Source organism: Papaver somniferum, chromosome 3 (genome assembly GCF_003573695.1).
Source record: "Papaver somniferum cultivar HN1 chromosome 3, ASM357369v1, whole genome shotgun sequence".
Classification (NCBI taxonomy): Eukaryota; Viridiplantae; Streptophyta; class Magnoliopsida; order Ranunculales; family Papaveraceae; genus Papaver; species Papaver somniferum.
In genome coordinates, this window is record NC_039360.1 from 212,251,374 (window position 1) to 212,272,403 (window position 21,030).

At 42.7% G+C, this 21,030-nt stretch overlaps 1 protein-coding gene across 1 annotated transcript; it reads right to left on the reverse strand.

Moving 5' to 3' along the window:
• Positions 1-16,759: 16,759 nt before the first annotated feature.
• On the reverse strand, positions 16,760-17,200 carry LOC113360602 (uncharacterized protein Mb2253c-like). The gene has a single exon (XM_026604098.1). It carries the CDS (start codon positions 17,198-17,200, stop codon positions 16,760-16,762), a length of 441 nt encoding a protein of 146 aa, XP_026459883.1.
• Between the last annotated feature and the right edge of the window lie 3,830 nt (positions 17,201-21,030).

Here is a 21,030-nt window from a genome sequence, read left to right on the forward strand (position 1 = left end):
AGAGTGATCGACCAAAAGGTGGATCATCCATAAGGTTCTCAAACGATCACCTAAAGGTGGTCGGACATGCCACCTTTTTAAGACGCTCAATCCGCGACTCATTCAATCAAGCTTTAAAACAACGATGCATCATGCACATCGATTATTTTGAGCTTCTTGATTAAAAGCGATGCTTCACATGCATCGAATACATACGATATTTTATAAATATCAGCTTCATAAATAACTTAGTTATTTAACCTAATAGCGCCATGTGTTATTCTTTGCGGAAAGTCCTACGACTTGACCCACCTACTCGAGACATCAAACATGTCACAAACTGGGGGATACTTACCGGGGTATTGGTATGGTAATTTATAGCGTGCGGCGTACAACGCGCCCATTATGACAACGTGTCAGGAAAAGATGGACGGTTAATAACGATGAGAGTAGTGGACGAAGATGTGACCACGTGATGATCACCACTTCTTACACGGCCCCACTACTCTACTATTTAACTTCCTCCACTTCCTACGAGATCAGCATGGCGCTCAAATGACTTGTATAAATAGGTTTTTCAACCTATTTCGACAACAGAACAAGTTGTCATCATAGTATCCAGAAAACACCCAGAACAGATAGCTTACATTATGCAAGCCAGTTCCACATTCTGATACAAGTCATAAAAAGCCAAACCTTCATAATTCAATATTTTGATCTCAAACACCTTCTTCGCTTCCCTCCCTAAGATCAAACCCATTTCCTTCACTTTGTGACCGAATTGAGTCTGGAACGACCATTTATTGGTTTAGTCCAGAGTCTTACAGATTGATCTCTCGAATCTGAAAGTACTCCCGTGCAGTGCGTTGTTTAGGGTTTGAATTTGTTCCTCATCAACACACCCAAAATTACCAAAAACAGAAGAACCAGTTTTTACCCTCAAACAACTGGCGACCACAGTGGGAGATTAATCTCTCAGTTGCAATCTCAATCTTTTACGAAGATGGTTGGTCTCAGGGTTAATTCAACCACATCGGATCCCAGCTAGAATCCCACGAATGGTAATATTTCTTACCCTCCTTTGAGAAATTCCGTTTACAATGGACTTTCATATTTCAATACCCTCTTTATCTCTGTCAATTTAACCGATGGAGAAATCCCAACTCTGGCTGAGCTAATGTGAAGACAAGAAGTTTTGTCAAGGAACGTAGACCGTCTAAAAGGGGCAATTGATAACCTGTTCACCTGCTTGGTGCACGTGACAAGAATTTTAGGAGCAGAGATTGTGGAAGGCCCAACGGATGATCGTCCTCAAGTCAACTGTTTCACCACCAATTGTAGGCAAGTGGACCAGGAAGAAGCCTCCTTAGTGTAAAGTTTATGTGAACTTTTACACCTTTCAAGAGAATAGCGAACGGAGACGTTTGTTTCAATCAATCCAATATCCCTGGATGCGCGTTTGGATCCCTCATGTCCAGAGACTTCAAGAATTTCTAAGATGTCCATCAACAATGTTAAATTTACTGAAGACGACATGATGGCAGAAGAAGGTCATAACAGAGCCTTACACGTCACTGCACGCATCAAGGATTCAAAATTTAAGTGGGATCTCATAGATACCGGAACATCCTCAAATGTTATCACCCTTATAACACTCAGGACAGCCAAGGTACGGCCAGGCAAGATAGTACGACAACCTACCATGATGACATATTTTGAAGGAAACCAAACCAGCACGTATGGATACATCAGCCTGAATCTGTCAGTGGGACCCGTCCAATCAAATGTGAAATTCTAAGTGATGGAGAAGGAGCCAGACTACCACATGATACTGGGAAGACCGTTGCTCCATGATAATAGGATCATCCCTTCAATGTATCACCAATGCCTGAAAACCTTGCTGAACGAAGAGGTTGTCCGCATTCCTGCATCATTGTCTACTCCCCCCTTGTTTTTATTGAAAGGGTGTTGGGTGGGGTGGGCGTTAGTGATACGTGCCTACTCCCCCCTCTTCTGGATTTGTCAGTCGATAGAGCGCCTCTGGGAGACCTGAGACCTTTTGTAGATTTGTCAGTTGATCAGGCGACTTTGGCTATCCTGAGACCTTTTGTAGACGTGTCATTCGATCAGGCGCCCTTGGATAACCTGAGACCTTTTGTAGATTTGTCAGTTGATTAGGCGCCTTTGGCTAACCTGAGACCTTTCGTAGATTTGTCAGTCAACCAGGCGCCTTTGGATGACCTGAGACCTTTTGTATATTTGTCAGTCGATCAGGTGCCTTTGGCTAACCTGAGACATTTTGTAGATTTGTCAGTCAACCAGGCGCCTTTGGATGTCCTGGGACCTTTTGTAGATTTGTCAGTCGATCAGGCGCCTTTGGCTAACCTGAGACCTTTTGTAGATTTGTCAGTCAATCAGGCGCCTTTGGCTGACCTGAGACATTTTGTAGATTTGTCAGTCAACCAGGCGCCTTTGGCTGTCCTGGGACCTTTTGTAGATTTGTCATTCGATCAGGCACCTTTGGCTAACCTGAGACCTTTTGTAGATTTGTCAGTCAATCAGGCGCCTTTGGCTGACCTAAGACCTTTGGTAGATTTGTCATTCAATCAGGCGCATTTGGCTGACCTTAGACCTTTTGTAGCTTTTGAAAAGGCGAGGGTACCCAAATATACCTCAAGCTAAAACTTTTCCTACCTATAAGTCCTTTCTTCGAAAGTGATTGTCTATGGACTGAGTCGAGACAATACAACTAATCTGTTCACACTTCGTGTGGTGGTCTATGGATACAAGATCGAGACAATACGACAACGAAGTATGTTTACTTGATACAAAGGTTCGGACTTAATCAAACACAATAAGATTGCTTATCAAGTAAATAGGAATTAACGTTTGTGTAATTTACTTTAATTTTAATAAAACAATTATAATGCGGAAAATAAAAGTAAATGACACAACAATATTTTGTTAACGAGGAAACCGCAAATGCAGAAAAATCCCGGGACCTAGTCCAGAATTGAATACTCTCAGGATTAAGCCGCTACACAAAATTACACTAACTTCGTATAGTTGAGACCAAGTAACTAAACCTATAACTCACCTAGTTCCTTCTGTATTCCCACGCCTCCAACTTATAAACAAGTCACGTACTTGGAACAATTCCTTTGGTTCGTATTCCAAACATTAAAGGAACAAAAAATTTGTTTGGTATCAACTCTATTCAACCAAGTGATATGAGTCGGACAAAGGCTCTTTCGTTTATCTCAACACAAACTCCTTCGTCGGGTCCTTAGATTTATCTTATATTCAATCACCCAAAGGTAATCAATTAAGATTAAGCCAACAACACCTTTAATCCGAAGAACCGTGTTGATGCCGATCTACTGAATTAATCAATCCAATCTACCACAAGGATAAACCTATTATTAATTGGCTCCTCTTTTATCGAAACAAGTATTGTGCACACCAAAGATTATAAAACCCAAGTCAGAACTTCAATATCTTCTTTGTCTTCAAATCTTCTTAAATCTTCAATAAAAACTTGCACACAATCACTTGAATCTCTTGTGATCAATCACGCACGGAAAGGAGTCTGTTAACAATGGATTATCACAAGATCGTCTTTAGAACTAACAACAGTCTAAAGATCCCCGTCGAAACTCTGAACTAGTTTGAGTGAATCTTATATCAGAAGAGAAGATTCTAAAGAATAAACAAACTAGGTGCAATCAGATTTCAACAACCGTTAGTCAATCAAATCAATCGAAAACAAATGATAAACCGCAATTATCTAGTTTCCCACCAACGGGTCGCGCTAGAGCTTCTCAATCCCAAAGAAGAATTTAAACTGAGCGGTCGTAAGAGATATCGCCTAATTAGGTTACTCTCCTCTATGAATAGGAGGCTACACCAGTAACAACAACAAAAGAGTAAATTTGTTATTACGAAGGATTAGTTTGCTAGAAATGCAAACTTCAAGTATTTATAGACAAGGAAGTTTGGACACCAAGGAATTTCCAAAACCGAAAATATTCTCAATATATTCATTAAAGCACAAATTCGGTTTCCATAATTCCTGGAAATGCTCTGTCCAAAAATAACGATCGAAATCTCTCGGAAAATCTTTAATTAGTAAATGCACATTACTAATTTTGTAATTTCCCTACAAAATGAAATTAATAACCTTAATTAAAAGATTCTTAACTTACTTATGTTTCGATCTTGGGATTCTCTTCCCTTATCCGTTAAGGAATATCTTTGAACAATTAAAGAAATAAACATTCACAGCACGTGTTCAAAGTTTGTCGACATCTTAACTTTGTAAGTTCTCTTTCACACTTACAACCTTGAAACCGATTTTCCACACTTCCAAACAAGTTTAGAATTGGTTCATCCGACTTTCAATAACTACGTGATTGATCAAACCAGCATTCAATCACAATCATGGGTTTACGGTTTTACCAAAACAAGTTTCGGTTCTACCTCCATGTGAGTACTGTGCATAGTCACACTAGCTTTCCAAAAATTCGGTTGAATAGCTACTAGGATCGGTTCCCCACATATATATGGTATCTAACTTATATGTGTTGCACATGTCCATAGGATCGGTTCCCCTTTGCCTAAAAACGTGTTGCACATGTCCATAGGATTGGTTCCCCTTTCTGCTATAAACCTTGCTGCACCCCATACAAGGATCGGTTCCCCCTTTCGAAAAGTTATCATACATACAAACCCGATCATACCTCAGGTGATTACTTAATATCGGTTTTACTAATAAAAGTTATACCAATACATAAGTCAGGCCTTTGTGAATAGTTCTACCAAGAACACAACAAGTTGTGAGCAGTTATACTCTATCACACATATTGGTTTTTCATAAGATAAGCAATGAATAACAAAACCAATAACACCTGGAAATTTCCTTTTCGGTTCACAAACAAGTTTATGAACTTACTTACTTAGAACACATGTAAACATTGTTCCCTAGGATGAAATCCTCACCTCATACCCATACATAATCACAATAGCATTCAAATGATTATGGAGATGTCTTATGTACAAAGTTTAATGGTTAAGCAATAAACCTCGTATTGTATTCCTTAATACTATGTATATCTAGAGTTCACATATGCTTCGCAGTCATGTTTTCAATATGCACGACTTGAAAGATACGTTAGGGAATGAAACGGTTCAAGTCAAATATCACTAACCTCAAGTGGAAGGATGATTGTTGTCGTTGTAGCTCCTTGCTTCTTCACATCTTCAAGACTTCACAATACTTGTAATGTCTCATATCCTTATACTTTCAAGCTAACCCATACGTAGTTGACTCTAGTACATAATCAAGCGACTCTTAACATGAGTTTGATTCACTAAAATATGACAACCAAACTTGACATACCAACGCTTGGTGGGTTCAACCGAGCAATGCTCTAACAGCTTTGTCAATCAATCAGGCGCCTTTGGCTTACCTGAGACCTTTTGTGAATTTGTCAGTCGATCAGGCGCCTTTTGAGGACCTGAGACCTTTTGTAGATTCACGCCACTTTTTACAACTTACTTTTATTGCTTGAAGCGGATGTTTATACATTGAGGAGTTCAGGTGTGAAACGTTTTCAACCATTTACCGTTGATGGGGTGTTTTGACCTTGGTCCCATCCATGCGCCTAAGCTTATAGTATCTGCTTTCTGTTACTTTTTTTATTTTTAATGGGCCTTCCCAGTTGGCGGAAAACTTACCGGCACTGGCATTTCTTTGTATGTGAGGGGAGATTTTCAATACCAAGTCGTCCACTTTGAAGGTTCTCTCCTTCACGCTCTGGTTATAATAGTTGGTTGCACGCTTATTGTAAGCTTCTGCGAATCGTTCCGCTCGTGCCCTCCGTTCTTCTATTGTATCCAGGTGGGAGAAACGACTTATCTCATCTGGCGTGTTGTGGCTGGCCATCGCTACTCTTGTGGATGGAATCGCTATCTCTTCCGGCACTATCACGTCTTCTATGTAGACTAGTGAATAGGGTGATGCTCCGGCGGAGCTATGCTTCGAGATTCTGTATGCCCAGAGCGCCAACGGCAACTGTTCATGCCACTCTCTATGGTGATCATGCACCGTCCTGCTGAGGATTCAGATGAGTGTCTTGTTTGTCACCTCAGCTTTCCCATTTCCCTTTGGGTAGTTGTTGATGGTGGTTTTTAATATAGGGCGAAAACTGTAAAAGTCTATCTACCTGACCCATCATAAGATGTAGTAGACATTGATATGTCGCAGGGAATTTGGAGAATATATCAAAATCTGATGAGTGCTTGTGTCTCTCTTCATATTATATTGAAACTCAAGATCCTAGATGAATTGTTCACTAGTATAGAGCCTAATGAGTATATAATCTCCTAGCTTCATTACTCACTAATCCCGGAGCCTGCCGAGTATTTTTCTATGTTATGTTCCCCGGCTGAACCCTTAATATTGATATGGCATGACAATTTGTGTTCACTCGCAGCAGAGTAGCGCGGATTTCCAGGTATCGAGGTTAAGGTCCTTGCATAAAAGTACTCAATCAGAAAGCATACGGCTCTCTGGAAATAAACTTAAAGAAGTCTGTGTCAACACCTAGAATTCAATCAATTTCGTGATAATTCATAAGATTCAAATATTACCCTGATTAATTTGCAGAAATTAGGGTTTTGCGCCCTGCGCAGTATATTAGACCTTGCATTTCGAAATTAAGCCTAGGCGAACTAGGCAATCAATCCGCCATGGATTAGTACGTGCAAAATCCTACCCACAATCAGAAAACAAGGAATAAAAGGAGCCGCGGAATAGGAGCAGCAACAAAAGGAGGTGTGGCCATGCCACAGACCATCCGGCGCCACTTGCAAGTGGCCACACCCCATGCTGCCCGAACCGGCCCCTAGTCCTGCCACACGCACATGAGTTGTGGCTGGGCCCATACTTGTCGGCCCTATTTTCCATCGACCAATCAGGTCGCTTTAAATCTGCCACACGCACACTAGAAGTGTGGCCACACTCATACTTGGACGCCCCCTCTTTTAATCGACCAATCAGGTCGCTCTAAACCTGCCACGGTATTAAAAGACGCAAGGTTGCGCCAGATAATCACAATGCCAAATTGGATTTCCCAAAGTCACGCCAATACGCTAATTAGCATGCCAACATGCCACTCCACTGTGCCACCATGCCAATGGCATGCCAAACGTGTCGTTCCGCTCCACATGCTAATGGCATGACCAAACCTGTCATGCCGCAGCAGCATGCCGAACGTGCCAACGTGCCATAAATATCGCGCCTACGTGCACACCCACCTTCTGTTTGTGGCCAACGCCATAACAGACTTCAATATGGTTATCCTAACCAGAAACACGACCTTGCTCTAGTGGCGATGGTCGAAACCCTAATTTCCAGTCGTGGCACAAATTATGTCACTTCGGGCCCCACAACATGCCACGAGGCATGCGGGACCAAGGAAACCCTAATAAAGACGCCATATCATAGCCACTCGTGGAAATCATTGCTCATGTGGTCATTTTCACATGATGGCCTGGCTATGGTTCCTTTGGCATGTCTATGGCACCGTTTGCGCAAAACGTCGATGCGCCATGGCCACATGCCATATGTCGCATGTTGTATGCGCTAATTAGGGTTTCGGCATGCCAAACCCTAATTTAGGAAAAGTTGCTACGCCAACCAAGCCAAGTAATGATTCCCAGAGCATTGGGATTGCTATGGCAACTGGAACTGATGTTGCCACGCCACATTTGGGTCTAATACCAATGTGCCAAAAGCTAGCGGCTATGGCTACGCCAGGCGCTACTTGCACAATCGTGCCATTGGAATGCGCTAACTATGCCACTAGCATGCCGCTATATGCCACTACTCCATTGGCATGTGCTAATAACGTCACTGTGCTACCATCAGGCGCCAACATAATGTGGCCATAATCAATGGCCACCCTTTATCATGAGTTACGATCTCATCCGTCCAAATTCGCCACAGAACTGACAAGCCTGTGGCAAGTTTTGGGAGACCAACCAAGACAATCCAAATAGCATCACGTGTTATTCTCCTGTGGAAAGTCTCCTAACTTTGACTTTCCACACATAGCAACCTTCTACACGTTTTCCACGAAAACACTCGAGACATCAAACATGTCACAAACTGGGGGATGCTCATCAGGGTATTGGTCGGGCGGTTTACAGCGTGCGGTGTGCAACACGCCCATTATAAGAAAGTGTCATAAAACAGGGCAGTTAGTGGCGGTAAGAAGTAGTGGGTGTAAACTAACCATTTTCTTACATGATGGGAACGTGGTCTCTGGCATTTACACATAATCCCACTTCTCCATTACTCAATCACTCCCACTCTCTACGAGATCAGGGTGCGTTCAATATGACTTGTATAAATATGTTTTATCTATTTTCCACAAAACAACAAGTTTTGGTGAGAACAACAACACAGTATCCAGAAAAATACCAAAGGACTGATAGCTTTCATTCCGCAAGCCAGTTCCAAATTCTGATACAAGTCATAAAAAGCCACACCTTCATAATTAACCATTCTGATCTCAACACCTTCTTCACTTCCCTCCCTAAGACCAACCCTTCTCCTTCACTTTGTGACCGAAGCAATACTGGAACGGCCATTTCTTGGTTTAGGCCAGGATTGTACAGATTGATTTCTCGAATCTAAAGTACTCCTGCGCAGTGCATTTGTTGAAGGTTTAGACTCATTTCTCATCCACACACCCAAATTTACCAAAACCAGTAGAAACAGTTTTTACCCATAAACAATTAGCGACCACAGTGGGAGATTATTCTCTCGATTGCAAAAATCATTTTCCCTATTCCATTTTTAATTCCCTAAACTTCTCAAGATGGTTGATCTTAGCAATGGTTCAGACCACCTCAATCCCAATTTTACTTCTCCTAGCACTGAAAATACTTCACATGTTATCCCTGAATCCGTTCTTTCATTCAAAACCCTTGTCGAGGCTATGGAGTCTCGATACTTAAAAACTATTCACGATTTGACGAAAATCCTGAATGATATTTTCGGGAATCAAGCTACCATTGTCAAGACGCAGGACGGAGTATTTACGCTTTTGAAAGCGCTCACGGATCAACTATTAAAGGAACCAACACGTGTTCATTCTGGAGGAAACACCATCAATAATTCATTTTGGATCAATGTTGATGGTAGTATTCTTTCTTCCGAGATTCATATTCCTAATCCTAGTGAGGAGGATAAATTCTATGGTCACGCTGAATGGAATGGTATCCACCAACCTAACTTGTATGCTCATGGAGATCAAGAGATGTTTCCTCAAGATCAGAAAGAAGACTCGTGGGACTTATCACGTTCTCATCAGGGTCCTCGCAATAAAAAGGTGATTTCATTATGTGCGCCCTTCTTTGAAAACATCAATTCCCATATTACATCAGAAGTTGCTAAGAGATCCACTGGTGTTTTACTCAGTCGATCCGAACTGTTCCAGAATGTAGAAGCTCGTAAAGACATTCAGGAAATCAGGCGTACTTCCAATAAAATATCCAACCTCCAGTCAATCGCTAATGAAGGAAGAAAGAGAAAAGCTTCAGCAGTGGAACAACAACCCAAACGTGTGACACCAGCGCGTCAAACGGCTTCACCCCGGAAGGTCGCGGCTAAGATTCCTGCGCAACAACAAGAAATTGGAGATGCTTCTCCAAACTTCACGTTCCTGATCGAGGAAGTAATTGAACTCCTGGAAGTATGGATTCAAGACGATGCCATCAAACTGCTTACTGTTAGGCGCCTACCAAATGAGGAACAAACGGCAAATCCCAAGTATTGCCACTATCACAGGTTTATTCATTATCCTACCAACTAATACAACGCTCTGAAGCGCACTGTCCAGGAAAAGATTGATTCAGGGGAATTACGCTTGGGGACTGGAGGTTCTCCGCCTTGCCGCGGATCAACATAGAGATTTTACAGAGACAATAAAGAATGACTGGGGACTTCTTGCGGCCAGGATTGCGTCACACAATAAACTCTGATTTGCAACCTGAAAATTCAGTTTTGTGGAGAGACCCCTAGCGAATAAAGTATGTGGTCGTATCGGACGAGAGAAAAAAAGGAATGGACAACACCAATGTACCATTCGCAAGCGCAGTCAACGCGTCCCATGGCGTTACATCCTCTACCACCAACACCAGCAGCACCAGAAGCATCCCCTCTGACGTGAAGCCTCTTATTACCAGAGCCAGAGCTTCCGCTACTCCTAATATTTCTTCGAGCATGACGCCTCCAATCATCACCAGGGCTTCCACCACTTCTTCGTCAGGACGAGAGACATGAAGTTATTACCAAAACTCAGACGGACATGGCCACAACTCAGAAGGAGCCTCTTCAACGTTTCGCTCTAGAAGCCACTCCGCTTCAACGTTTAGATCCAAGGGTCGCTTCAACATTTCCCTCCAGGAGCCACTCTGCTTCAACGTTTCTCTCCAGAAGTCATTTCAACGTTCTCTCCAGAAGTCATTTCAACGTTCTCTCCAGAAGTCGCTACTCCTCCCTGCCAAGGATCGTGTCGTAGCCGCCACACTTCTCCCTGCCAAGGATCATGCCGTAGCCGCCACACTCCTTCCTATCAAGGATCGTGATCACAGCCAGCTAAGGTTCGTAGTTGTGGCCACTTTTTGATCTGTATCGCCAAAGCTCGTGGTCGTGGATAGTTTACTCGCCTACGCATCCAGCCAATCCCTTTGCATCCATGGACGCCCATGCAATCCCATACAACCTATTTTGGTTCCCACGACAATGCAATCTCTTCTACTGCCAAGAACTGTTGATGTTCGTTTGTTGATACCAGCCAAAGCTTTACCATAGCAACAACCCATACTTCTCCATATTTTAGTTTCACATGGAAGAAGTGTCACCAGTACGGATGCAAGATGATATCTTTATCACGGTCAACTCACCGACCATACAAGATAGAAACATGTAAACCAAACTTGGGGACTGAGGCTCTACACGGAATCCCTTCACTGTCAAAGCTCAGGAGACAGGGTCAACCCAAAGGTCATAGCCACGACAGGGTCATCTACTCTTAAAAGGTGTAACGTAAGGATATCATCACCTCTTCGTCTAGAAGGCGCATGCAACAATTTACGAGGCTCACGACGGATCCCAAGCCTACTCAGAGAAAACGACTTCAGTAACCGAAGAGAGGTACGACTGGGGACTGCTCATCACGGTCCATCCCCGACAACAATAAAGCATTCGTGAGATAACTCCAGAGACGCGTCTGAAACATTTTTCTTGAAAAGACATAGGGGGCCACGATTAACGACATAACTCTCTCACTTCTACCTCTCCGTTATCCAGAATGTTTCGTCCATGTGATGTTCCAAGCATCCCAGCATCACATCCAGGAAAGTAAAATAATCTTGTATCAAATCCCATAGGCGTAGATTCAGGGCGATGCAATTAAAGTAGGCTACACTTGGGGACTGAAGCCACCTTCAGGTTTAGAAGTTTAAACGCAGTCACCACCTTACTATTGAATGCAGTAGAAGCACATATTCCGCGGGAAAATAGGCTCAGGATAATTATACATGGGTACTACCAGCATGGGATGCCTTCACTTCCCTCAGCCAGGTTATTTCTGATTTCAACATAATTACTGTCGAAGCTTTACGAGCCGCAGGAATTTTTCAACATGAATCCATACACCTGCATCAAAGACTCCAAAAGCACGCCACAGAGATGCATTCACATATCCGGCCACGCCACTGTATAACTTGGGACTACTCATCGCATCTCATTCCATACAATAGTCCAAGATTCAGAAGATGGTTCAAAGGATGTCGCTTGGAGCGAAGTCCTTGAAGACTTGATAGCAGCACATCGGCAATGGAACGCCTCTCAACTCATCTATTTCACCCAATGGCTTCGGAAGATTTCGACCATACAAGCATCCATAGCAGATCATCATCGTAATCAGAAAGTCCAGGCACCAAATAACCTAAAGTCAAGGATGGACCAACAACGCAACCACAATCTCCAAGATAATCCCTGACATGATCATTGTCGAGCATATATTTCATCCATCCATCCCAAGAGTGCAATGGAGTTTGGTAAATTTTGAAATCCACTGGAGAGGTTAGATACTCATTCTTCTGGAGTCAGAACCTTATTACACATTCTGGAGAAGATCGATGGTACAATTGGGTGGCTACATGCGCAAAATAGGAGAGAGCACCTAACTTGAGTTCTCCTGGCTCGCCTTGCTGCTGATTATAACTATTGGAGATTGCTTTGTTACCGTTAATGATCGCTCCACCACCGCTAACAAATGACGAAGAGGAGCCAGACGTTGCAGACGAAAGCACGAAGCCGGACGAGCAACAAAAACATAAGAGGGTCGATACCCCTTTTCATACGAATGGAGTTTCTAGAGTTTGAACAGAAAAAGGATTCCTTCTTGCTCCATGAACGGGAATAGATGACTGGGCAAACCACACTCATGCTTCATATCCGAACAAGCAGCACGCCAAGATCACCGCTCCATAGCCGCGCACGAAGATCGCCGCGGAAAGACCTAACTAGCAGCGTGCCAAGATCACCAGCCACTCAGACTTGTAGCGCTCCACAGCAACAGCATCATGTATCCAAACTAGAAGCACGCCAACGCTCCATAGCATCAACACCCTGTGGCCAAGCCAGAAGTACTCCAAGCGCCAGTGCCGAAGCAAATCCAGAGGTATGCCAATCGCCAACACTCTATAACACCAGTACTCCATGGCCAAGCCAGAGACGCGTTGACACAAAGATCACGTACTGCTCATGCCTCTTTCCAAAGGTCACCCAGATTTTTTCCTGGTAACCTCTTCATGTCCTTCCATTTCGATTTGTTATCCTTGAATGTCTCCATCTCATGCTTACCCCGCAACAATGCCACTGTTACATGCTAAGCAGGGGACTTAATGTTGATGGTGGTTTTTAGTATAGGGCAAAAATTGCAAAAGTCTATCTACCTGACCCGGCATCAGATGTAGTAGACATTGATATGTCTATATTCCGCAGGGAATTTGGAGAATATATAAAAATATGATGAGTGTCTATTCTCTCTTCACATTATATTGAAACTCAAGCTCCTAGATGAATTGTTCACTAGTATAGAGCCTAATGAGTATATAATCTCCTAGCTGCATTACCCACTAATGCCGGAGCCTGCCGAGTATTTTTCCTATGCTATGTTTCCCGGCTGAACCCTTAATATTGATATGGCATGACAATTTGTGTTCACTCGCAGCAGAGTAGCGCGGATTTCTAAGTATCGAGGTAAAGGTCCTTGCATAAAAGTACTCAATCAGAAAGCATACGGCTCTCTGGAAATAAACTTAAAGAACTATGTGTAAATACATAAAATTCAATCAATTTTGTGATAATTCATAAGATTCAAATATTATCCTGATTAATTTGCAGAAATTAGGATTTTGCGCCCTACGCAGTATATTAGACCTTACCTGTCGAAATTAAGCCTGGGCGAACTAGGAAGTTAATCCGCCATGAATTAGTAGGTGCAAAATCCTACCCATAATCATAAAACAAGGAATAAAAGGAGTCGCGGAATAGGAGCACCAACAAAAGGAGGTGTGGCCATGCCACAAGCCAGCCGGCGCCACTTGCAAGTGGCCACACCCCATGCTGCCCAAGCCGTCCCCTATTCCCGGCACACGCACATGAGTTGTGGTTTGTCCCATACTTCCCACCCTATTTCCCATCGACCAATCAGGTCGCTTTAAATCCGCCACACGCACACTAGAAGTGTGGCCACACTCATACTTGGACATCCCCTCTTTTAATCGACCAATCAGGTCGCTCTAAACCTGCCACGGTATTAAAAGACGCAAGGTTGCTCCAGATAATCACAATGCAAAATTGGCTTTCCCAAAGACGCGCCAATACGCTAATTAGCATGCCAACATGCCACTCCACTACGCCACCATTCCAATGGCATGCCAAACGTGCACGCCAAACGTGTCATTCCGCTTCACATGCTAATGGCATGACTAAACCTGTAATGCCGCATTAAGGTACTAAACGTGCATGCCAAACACGCCACTTTTCCGCAGCAGCATGCTGAACGTGCCAACGTGCCATAAATAGCGCGCCTACGTGCTAACCCACCTTCTGTTTGTGGCCAACGCCATAACAGACTTCAATATGGTTTTCCTAACCAGAAACTAGACCTTGCTCTAGTGGCAATGGTCGAAACCCTAATTTCCAGTCGTGGCACAAATTATGTCACTTCGAGCCCCACAACATGCCACGATCCATGCGGGACCCGGGAAACCCTAATAAAGACGCCATATCATAGCCACTCGTGGAAATCATTGCTCCTGTGGTCCTTTTCACATGATGGCCTGACTATGGTTCCTTTGGCATGGCTATGGCACCGTTTGCGCAAAACGTCGCTGCGCCACGGCCACATGCCGTATGCGCTAATTAGGGTTTCGACATGCCAAACCGTAATTTAGGCAAAGTTGCTACGCCAACCAAGTCAAGTAATGAATTCCCAGAGCATTGGGATTGCTGTGGCAACTGGACTGATGTTGCCACTCCACATTTGGGTCTAACACCAATGTGCCAAAAGCTAGCGGCTATGGATACGCCAGGCGCTATTTTCACCATCGTGCCATTGGCATGCGCTAATTATGCCACTAGCATGCCGATGTATGCCACTACGCCATTGGCATGTGCTAGTATCGTCACTGTGCTACCATCAGGCGCCAACAGAATGTGGCCATAATCAATGGCCACCCTTTATTATGAGTTACGATCTCAACCGTCCAAATTCGCCACATAACTGACAAGCCTGTGGCAAGTTTTGGGCGACCAACCAAGACAAGCCAAATAGCATCACGTGTTATTATCCTTTGACAAGTCTCCTAACTTTGACTTTCCACACATAATAATCTGCTACACATTTTCCACGAAAACACTCGAGACATCGAACATGTCACAAACTGGGGGATGTTTATCAAGGTATTGGTCTGACAGTTTACAGCGTGCGGGGTGCAACACGCCCATTATTAGAAAGTGTCAGAAAGCAGGGCAGTTTGTGGTGGTAAGAAGTAGTGGGTCTAAACTAACCAGTTTCCTACATGATAGGAACGTGGTCTCTGGCATTTACACATAATCCCACTTCTCCATTACTCAATCACTCCCACTTTCTACGAGATCATGGTGCGTTCAATATGACTTGTATAAATAGGTTTTACCTATTTTCCACAAAACAACAAGTTTTAGTGAGAATAACAACACAGTATCCAGAGAAATACCAAATGACTGATAGCTTTCATTCCGCAAGCCAGTTTCAAATTCTGATACAAGTCATAAAAAGCCACACCTTTAGAATTAATCATTTTGATCTCAACACCTTCTTCGCTTCCCTCCCTAAGACCAACCCTTCTCCTTCACTTTGTGATCGAAGCAAGACTGGAACAGCCATTTCTTGGTTTAGGCCAGGATTGTACATATTGATCTCTCGAATCTAAAGTACTCCCGTGCAGTGCATTTGTTGAAGGTTTAGACTCGTTTATCATCCACACACCCAAATTTACCAAAACCAGTAGAAACAGTTTTTACCCATAAACAGTAGTAAGGGGTCGATTTATGAAGTCTTATGTTGTATTGGCGGAGCAGATCGAGCACATCCTTGTTTATAAAAGACTTGGCATTATCTGCTCTAATTATCATGGGCGCGCCGAACCTATAAATGATATGTTCTTTGATGAACGCGACTACAGTTGCTCCAGCGTAGTCTTTGAGAGGTATTGCTTCTACCCATTTCGATGCGTACTCGGTGGACGTTATTATGTATTTATGGCGCTTTGATGACGTCGGGATGATTGGGCCTATAAGGTCTAGCCCCAAGTTATGAAATGTCCATGGTTTCACTATGTTGTATAGCTGTGTGTGAGGCGCTTGGATCAGATTTTCGTGCGTTTGGCAACTTAAGCACTTTCGGACATGTTCTGCAGTATCGTTTTCCATGGTTGGCCAGTAAAATCTGCCTTCATAAAGCTGGAGGAGAAGATTCTGCATTCCTTGATGCTTAGCATCATGTGAACGCGCGCATTACCTCTGTTGCTTCCTGTTATGATAAGCATCGTAATATAGCCCCTCTTTAGCTTCTGCGATAAAGGTTACCGTCATGTACGAAGAAACGTGCTGATTTCTTATGGATTTTCATAGCCGCTTTCCTTTCACCGGGAGACTTTCCATGTTGGATGAAATCTATGTAGGGCTGTCTCCAATCTACTCCTTCGGCTGTGCAGACTTCCGCGGGTTGTGGTGGAGACTGACAGTCGGCGCAACTATCTTGGAGGGTTGCTGCTTGTGCGGACATGCTTGGCCAGTATACCCCAAATTTCTGAAGTTCTCGGTAGAGGTGAACAGCGCAGGTTTGTCCACAAGTCTCTGTGTGCAATTCCTGGAGTAATTTCTCTGCCTCCCTTTTATTCACACATCTTGCAAGTGATCCTCAAGAGGGTTTATACTAAAACTCCCCTTGGATTATCACAAACTTTTTCAAGGCTTGGGTGGGCATTACCCGATCTTCGTCCATCCGGGTAAGGTCTTTAATGTATACTCGCCTCCGGTCGTCGACTTCCTCGAATGCCAAATCTTATTTCCATGTGCTGGGAAGCTCTTTTATCCGTATTGTAACTGTACCTTCTTATTCACCATTTAATTGCACTTTGCTCGCTAAGGTTGCTAAGGCGTCACGTGTTTATTCCCGTCTCTTCCGGTATGGTCTAGTGTCGACTTTGTTTGGTTCATCAACCTTTGAGCCTCTGCACGGTAGGGTGCCAGGTGTGATTCTTTGACGTAAAAATGGCCATTTACTTGGTTTATCACAAGCTTTGAATCGCCTTTGACTTCCATGCTCCCTAGGTTAAGTTCCTTTGCCATTTGGAGTCCCAGGATTAACGCTTCATACTCAGCGACGTTATTACTGCACGGGAAATCCAGTTTAGACGAGTACGATGGTAACTCGCCTTGTGGGGATTCAAACACTACACCTGATCCTCCGACGGTACCATATGATGACCCATCAAAAAACATGGTCCACGGTTTGTCAGCATCCGCGACTGCCACCTCTCCGGGTAGATATTCATGTACCTCATCGTCCCCTTCTCCCGGAAACATAGTCATTAAGTCGGCGATTGCTTGTCCTCTTACTGCGTTTGGTCATTTATATTTAAGTTCGAATTCAAACAACTGTAGCAACCATCGAGCAGTTCTTCCAGTCATGACAGGTTTGGACGCCAGATAAGCTATGGGGTTTGTCGCGGCTACCACGATGGTCTCATGCGCTAAGAGATAAGGCCGTATCTTCTGTGTTGCGTAGATGAAGGCTAGGAATGCTTGTTCCACGCGTGGATATCTCAACTCTGCATCTCTTAAGACTCGGCTGACGTAATAAATAGGCGATAACTCCTCCCCTCCCATGTCTTGCGCAAGGACTGCGCCTATTCCTGAATCGGTAAACGTCGTATAAATATAGATGGGAACTCCTTTAACCGGAGGTCTGAGAACCTTAGGGCTTGTGAGGCACTTCTTCAATTTCTCGAATGCGGCACACTGCACCTCACCCCATACGAAGGTCACCCCCTTCTTTAGTAAAGGAAGGAACGCGGTCATTAGTTGCAGTAAACCCGGCACAAAGCGTCGTATGTATGATATCCGCCCAATAAAGGATTGTAATTCCTTCGCATTTTCTAGGGGCGCCATGGTCATGATCGCCTCGACCTTATTCAGATCTACTTGGATTCCTTCGTTGGTTACCACAAAACCCATGATCGCAGTCGTATGCGTCAAAAATAATTCACTTTCTTACTTAATGAAATATAAATGAAGTACAAGGAAATGAAGAGTTCATTCCCACGGAGAGGACTAAGGTTGTCAAGTTGTTTCGGTTTCCTATAATAACAATTGGGAGGTTTTCTGATTTTTAATAAACTAAGTTATACTAAAAACAAATAAAGCAAGGCAAACACGCAAATCAAGATGTAAAGATATTGGTTAAGGATTTCGTTTTCATTCACAAACATGTTCTTGTCTTAATAACTAGAATTGATATTTAATATCTCATTATCAAAAGCCCTAGAATACCTTGTCGAAAGGATATCCCGCTAATTTCCTCTTGTCATCAACAAACACATTAAAAGATGTGAATATGAATTCTATCTTAGAGAACAACCTAACGTGTACAAGCACTAATCAAGTTTAATTCGCTAGATGCATTAAGTTATATGAAATCAAGCCAATCAAAGCAATCGAACGTGTAAAAGCACTAATCCGATTTAACAAAGGTTATAATTCACTTGTGACTACTAGGATGTATCACTACAAGCAATACTCACAATTATGCTACTTGCAATCAGAAATTTATCACTTTTGCGTATAATAAACTCTAATATAGCAATAAAGATGAAAGCAAATTCAATCGATTCGTGACTCGACTAAACAAGCATTCAAATCATGTAACAATATTAATGGTGAATCATAAACGATAATATTGAGACAAAACTAATATATCAAACAAGGATTCATGTTATGTGATATCCAACTAATCCATAACCAAAAATAATAATCTATCTCATGTGCATGGAGTTCATAACAAGAAGAAAAAGAAAAGCTTTCATGTTGTAAAACCCTAAAACAAAAGTAGAGCCAGAGATAATCCTTCACAAAAGTAGAAGTAGAGATCTTATATAGCATCCCTGTGTGTGAGTAGGTTCCAAAAACTCGACCAAAGCCTAACGACATTCCATCCCATTAGCAGCCATAGACCGTTCAATACAGATCCAAGCCTTATCTGCCAACTCGAGCTAACTCACTGAGTCAACTCAGTGATAACCGATTCATGCCTAGTTCTGACTGTTTTCTGGCCATTTTAAGTTATTCTTCCCTTCCATAATTCATACACAATATTCATATCATACCCATTCATTCACTCAAACAAACCCAGGCCTGCAACTCGTACAATATCAATCTCTGCATCATTTCCTTGCCTTATCTTCAATTGCATCCACAGTTTCGTTGCCTCTTTGTTCTACTGGACAATTCCAGCACCACCATCATTTTCTTCCATCTCCATTCTTCATCACCAGCAATACCTTCTTATCTTCATCTCAGTCATAACTCTCTTAGTGTTAACACAGTATATGGTCCGTGTGTGAAATAACACACGGTAGCTTCTTAGGCAAGTAGTCATGTCTCTTGTATATTAGGAAATAAGAATTTGTTTAGGAAATTAATTTCCCTACGGTTCAAGGAACCGTGTATATAAATATTATATGAAATTCACAATTATATTGTATCTTAATATCAATAAAATTCAGTTACAGTTATATCTTCTTCTTCTATTATCTTCTTTAATCTCAATCAAAACCTAAGAAGTTCTAGCTTGGTATCAGCTAGGTTAGTCGATCCTCAACAAACATGTTTACCGAATCCTATACTATGTCTTCTACAATCCCTGCCATTATGTCATCTACTGCTCCTTCTTCTCAATCCTCAATCATGGCTTCTGTTCAATTTTCTCAACCTCATCATATCATCACTGTTAAATTAGATGAAAACAACTATTCCTTGTGGCACTCATAGTTTTTTTCGTATCTTCAGGGTTACGATCTTGATGGTTATGTTACTGGTACGAAACCCTTCCCAGCACCTCCTGTTGACAATGCAGCTCCTACTCCGTATTTTCTTTCATGGACAAAACAGGATAAAATCCTGGTAAGTTGGTTGTTCTCGTCTCTTACAACTGCTGTTTTTCGTCACGTCCATCGTCTTACAACTTCCAAAACAATCTGGTATTATCTTGAAGCTCAATAGGCTTATAAATCCGATGCACAAATACATCATCTTCACTGCGAGCTACGTGCTCTTAAAAAAGGGTCAAAAACTATGCGAATATACATCAATCATGCTCGAGACTTAGTGGATAGTCTTGCTGCTGCCAATACAACGGTTACCGACAAAGAATTTCTTCACTATCTTCTCTCCGGCCTTGACAGTTCGTACGATGCTATTGTTACATCCTTGACTACCACGATGAGTTCTCTAACTGTGGAAGATTTTTTTACCTTTCTTCTAACCTTTGAATTACGTATTGAGCATCAGAAAAAATCATTGCATGCTCAGCCTGTTGCTAACATGGCTGCTCCATCCCGTAATGCCTCTTCAACTTCCTCTCGGTTTTCTGTAGTTTACAACTCCGGCCCAACCCACTCCACTACAGCACCAGTTCGTCCCAACATTTCAGCGAACTCGTCCAGATTTCAAGCCAACAAAAATCGTTCTTCCACTTCTCAATCGCAACGCAACCGGTCGGAGATTCCCTGTCAACTTTGTGGTCGTCCAAATCATGAAGCTCCGGACTGTTGGAACCGGTTTGATCGCATCTTTCATCCTCCACGTCGTCAATTACCAGCTTCCGCACCGCGTTCCTATACTGCTCAAACTAGTTTATTGCCAACTCATCCATGGACTTCTGATAGTGGTGCTACAGATCATATAACAAATGATCTTTCTCGTCTTCATTTTTCGAATGAGTACACTGGTCCTGATCAAATTAAAATGGGTAATGGCTCTTCTATTCCAATTTCTAATGTTGGATCTTCTGTTTTGGGAACTCCCAACCATAAGTTACAGCTTCGTAATGTCCTTTTTGCATCACAAATTTCTCATAACTTATTGTCAGTATCTCGTCTTACAACTGATAATAATGTTTTATTTGAATTTCATCCAAATTTTTGTCTTGTAAAGGATCGATGTACCGGGAAGGTTTTAATTCGCGGCAGTAGGAGGGGTGGTCTCTATCAACTTGATGATTCGTCTAAATCTCCTACAGTTTGCATAGGTGAACGTGCTATCTTACAAGACTGGCACTCTAGATTGGGACATCCAATGATGCGTACATTTCGTAAAGTCGTCTCTTAGTTTTCCCTTCCGGTTTCTAGTCAGACTATTAAGTT

Bases quoted from the DNA above. Each gene is read 5' to 3' on its own strand.
- LOC113360602 (XM_026604098.1), bottom strand. From the start codon at position 17,200: ATGACTATGTTTCCGGGAGAAGGGGACGATGAGGTACATGAATATCTA.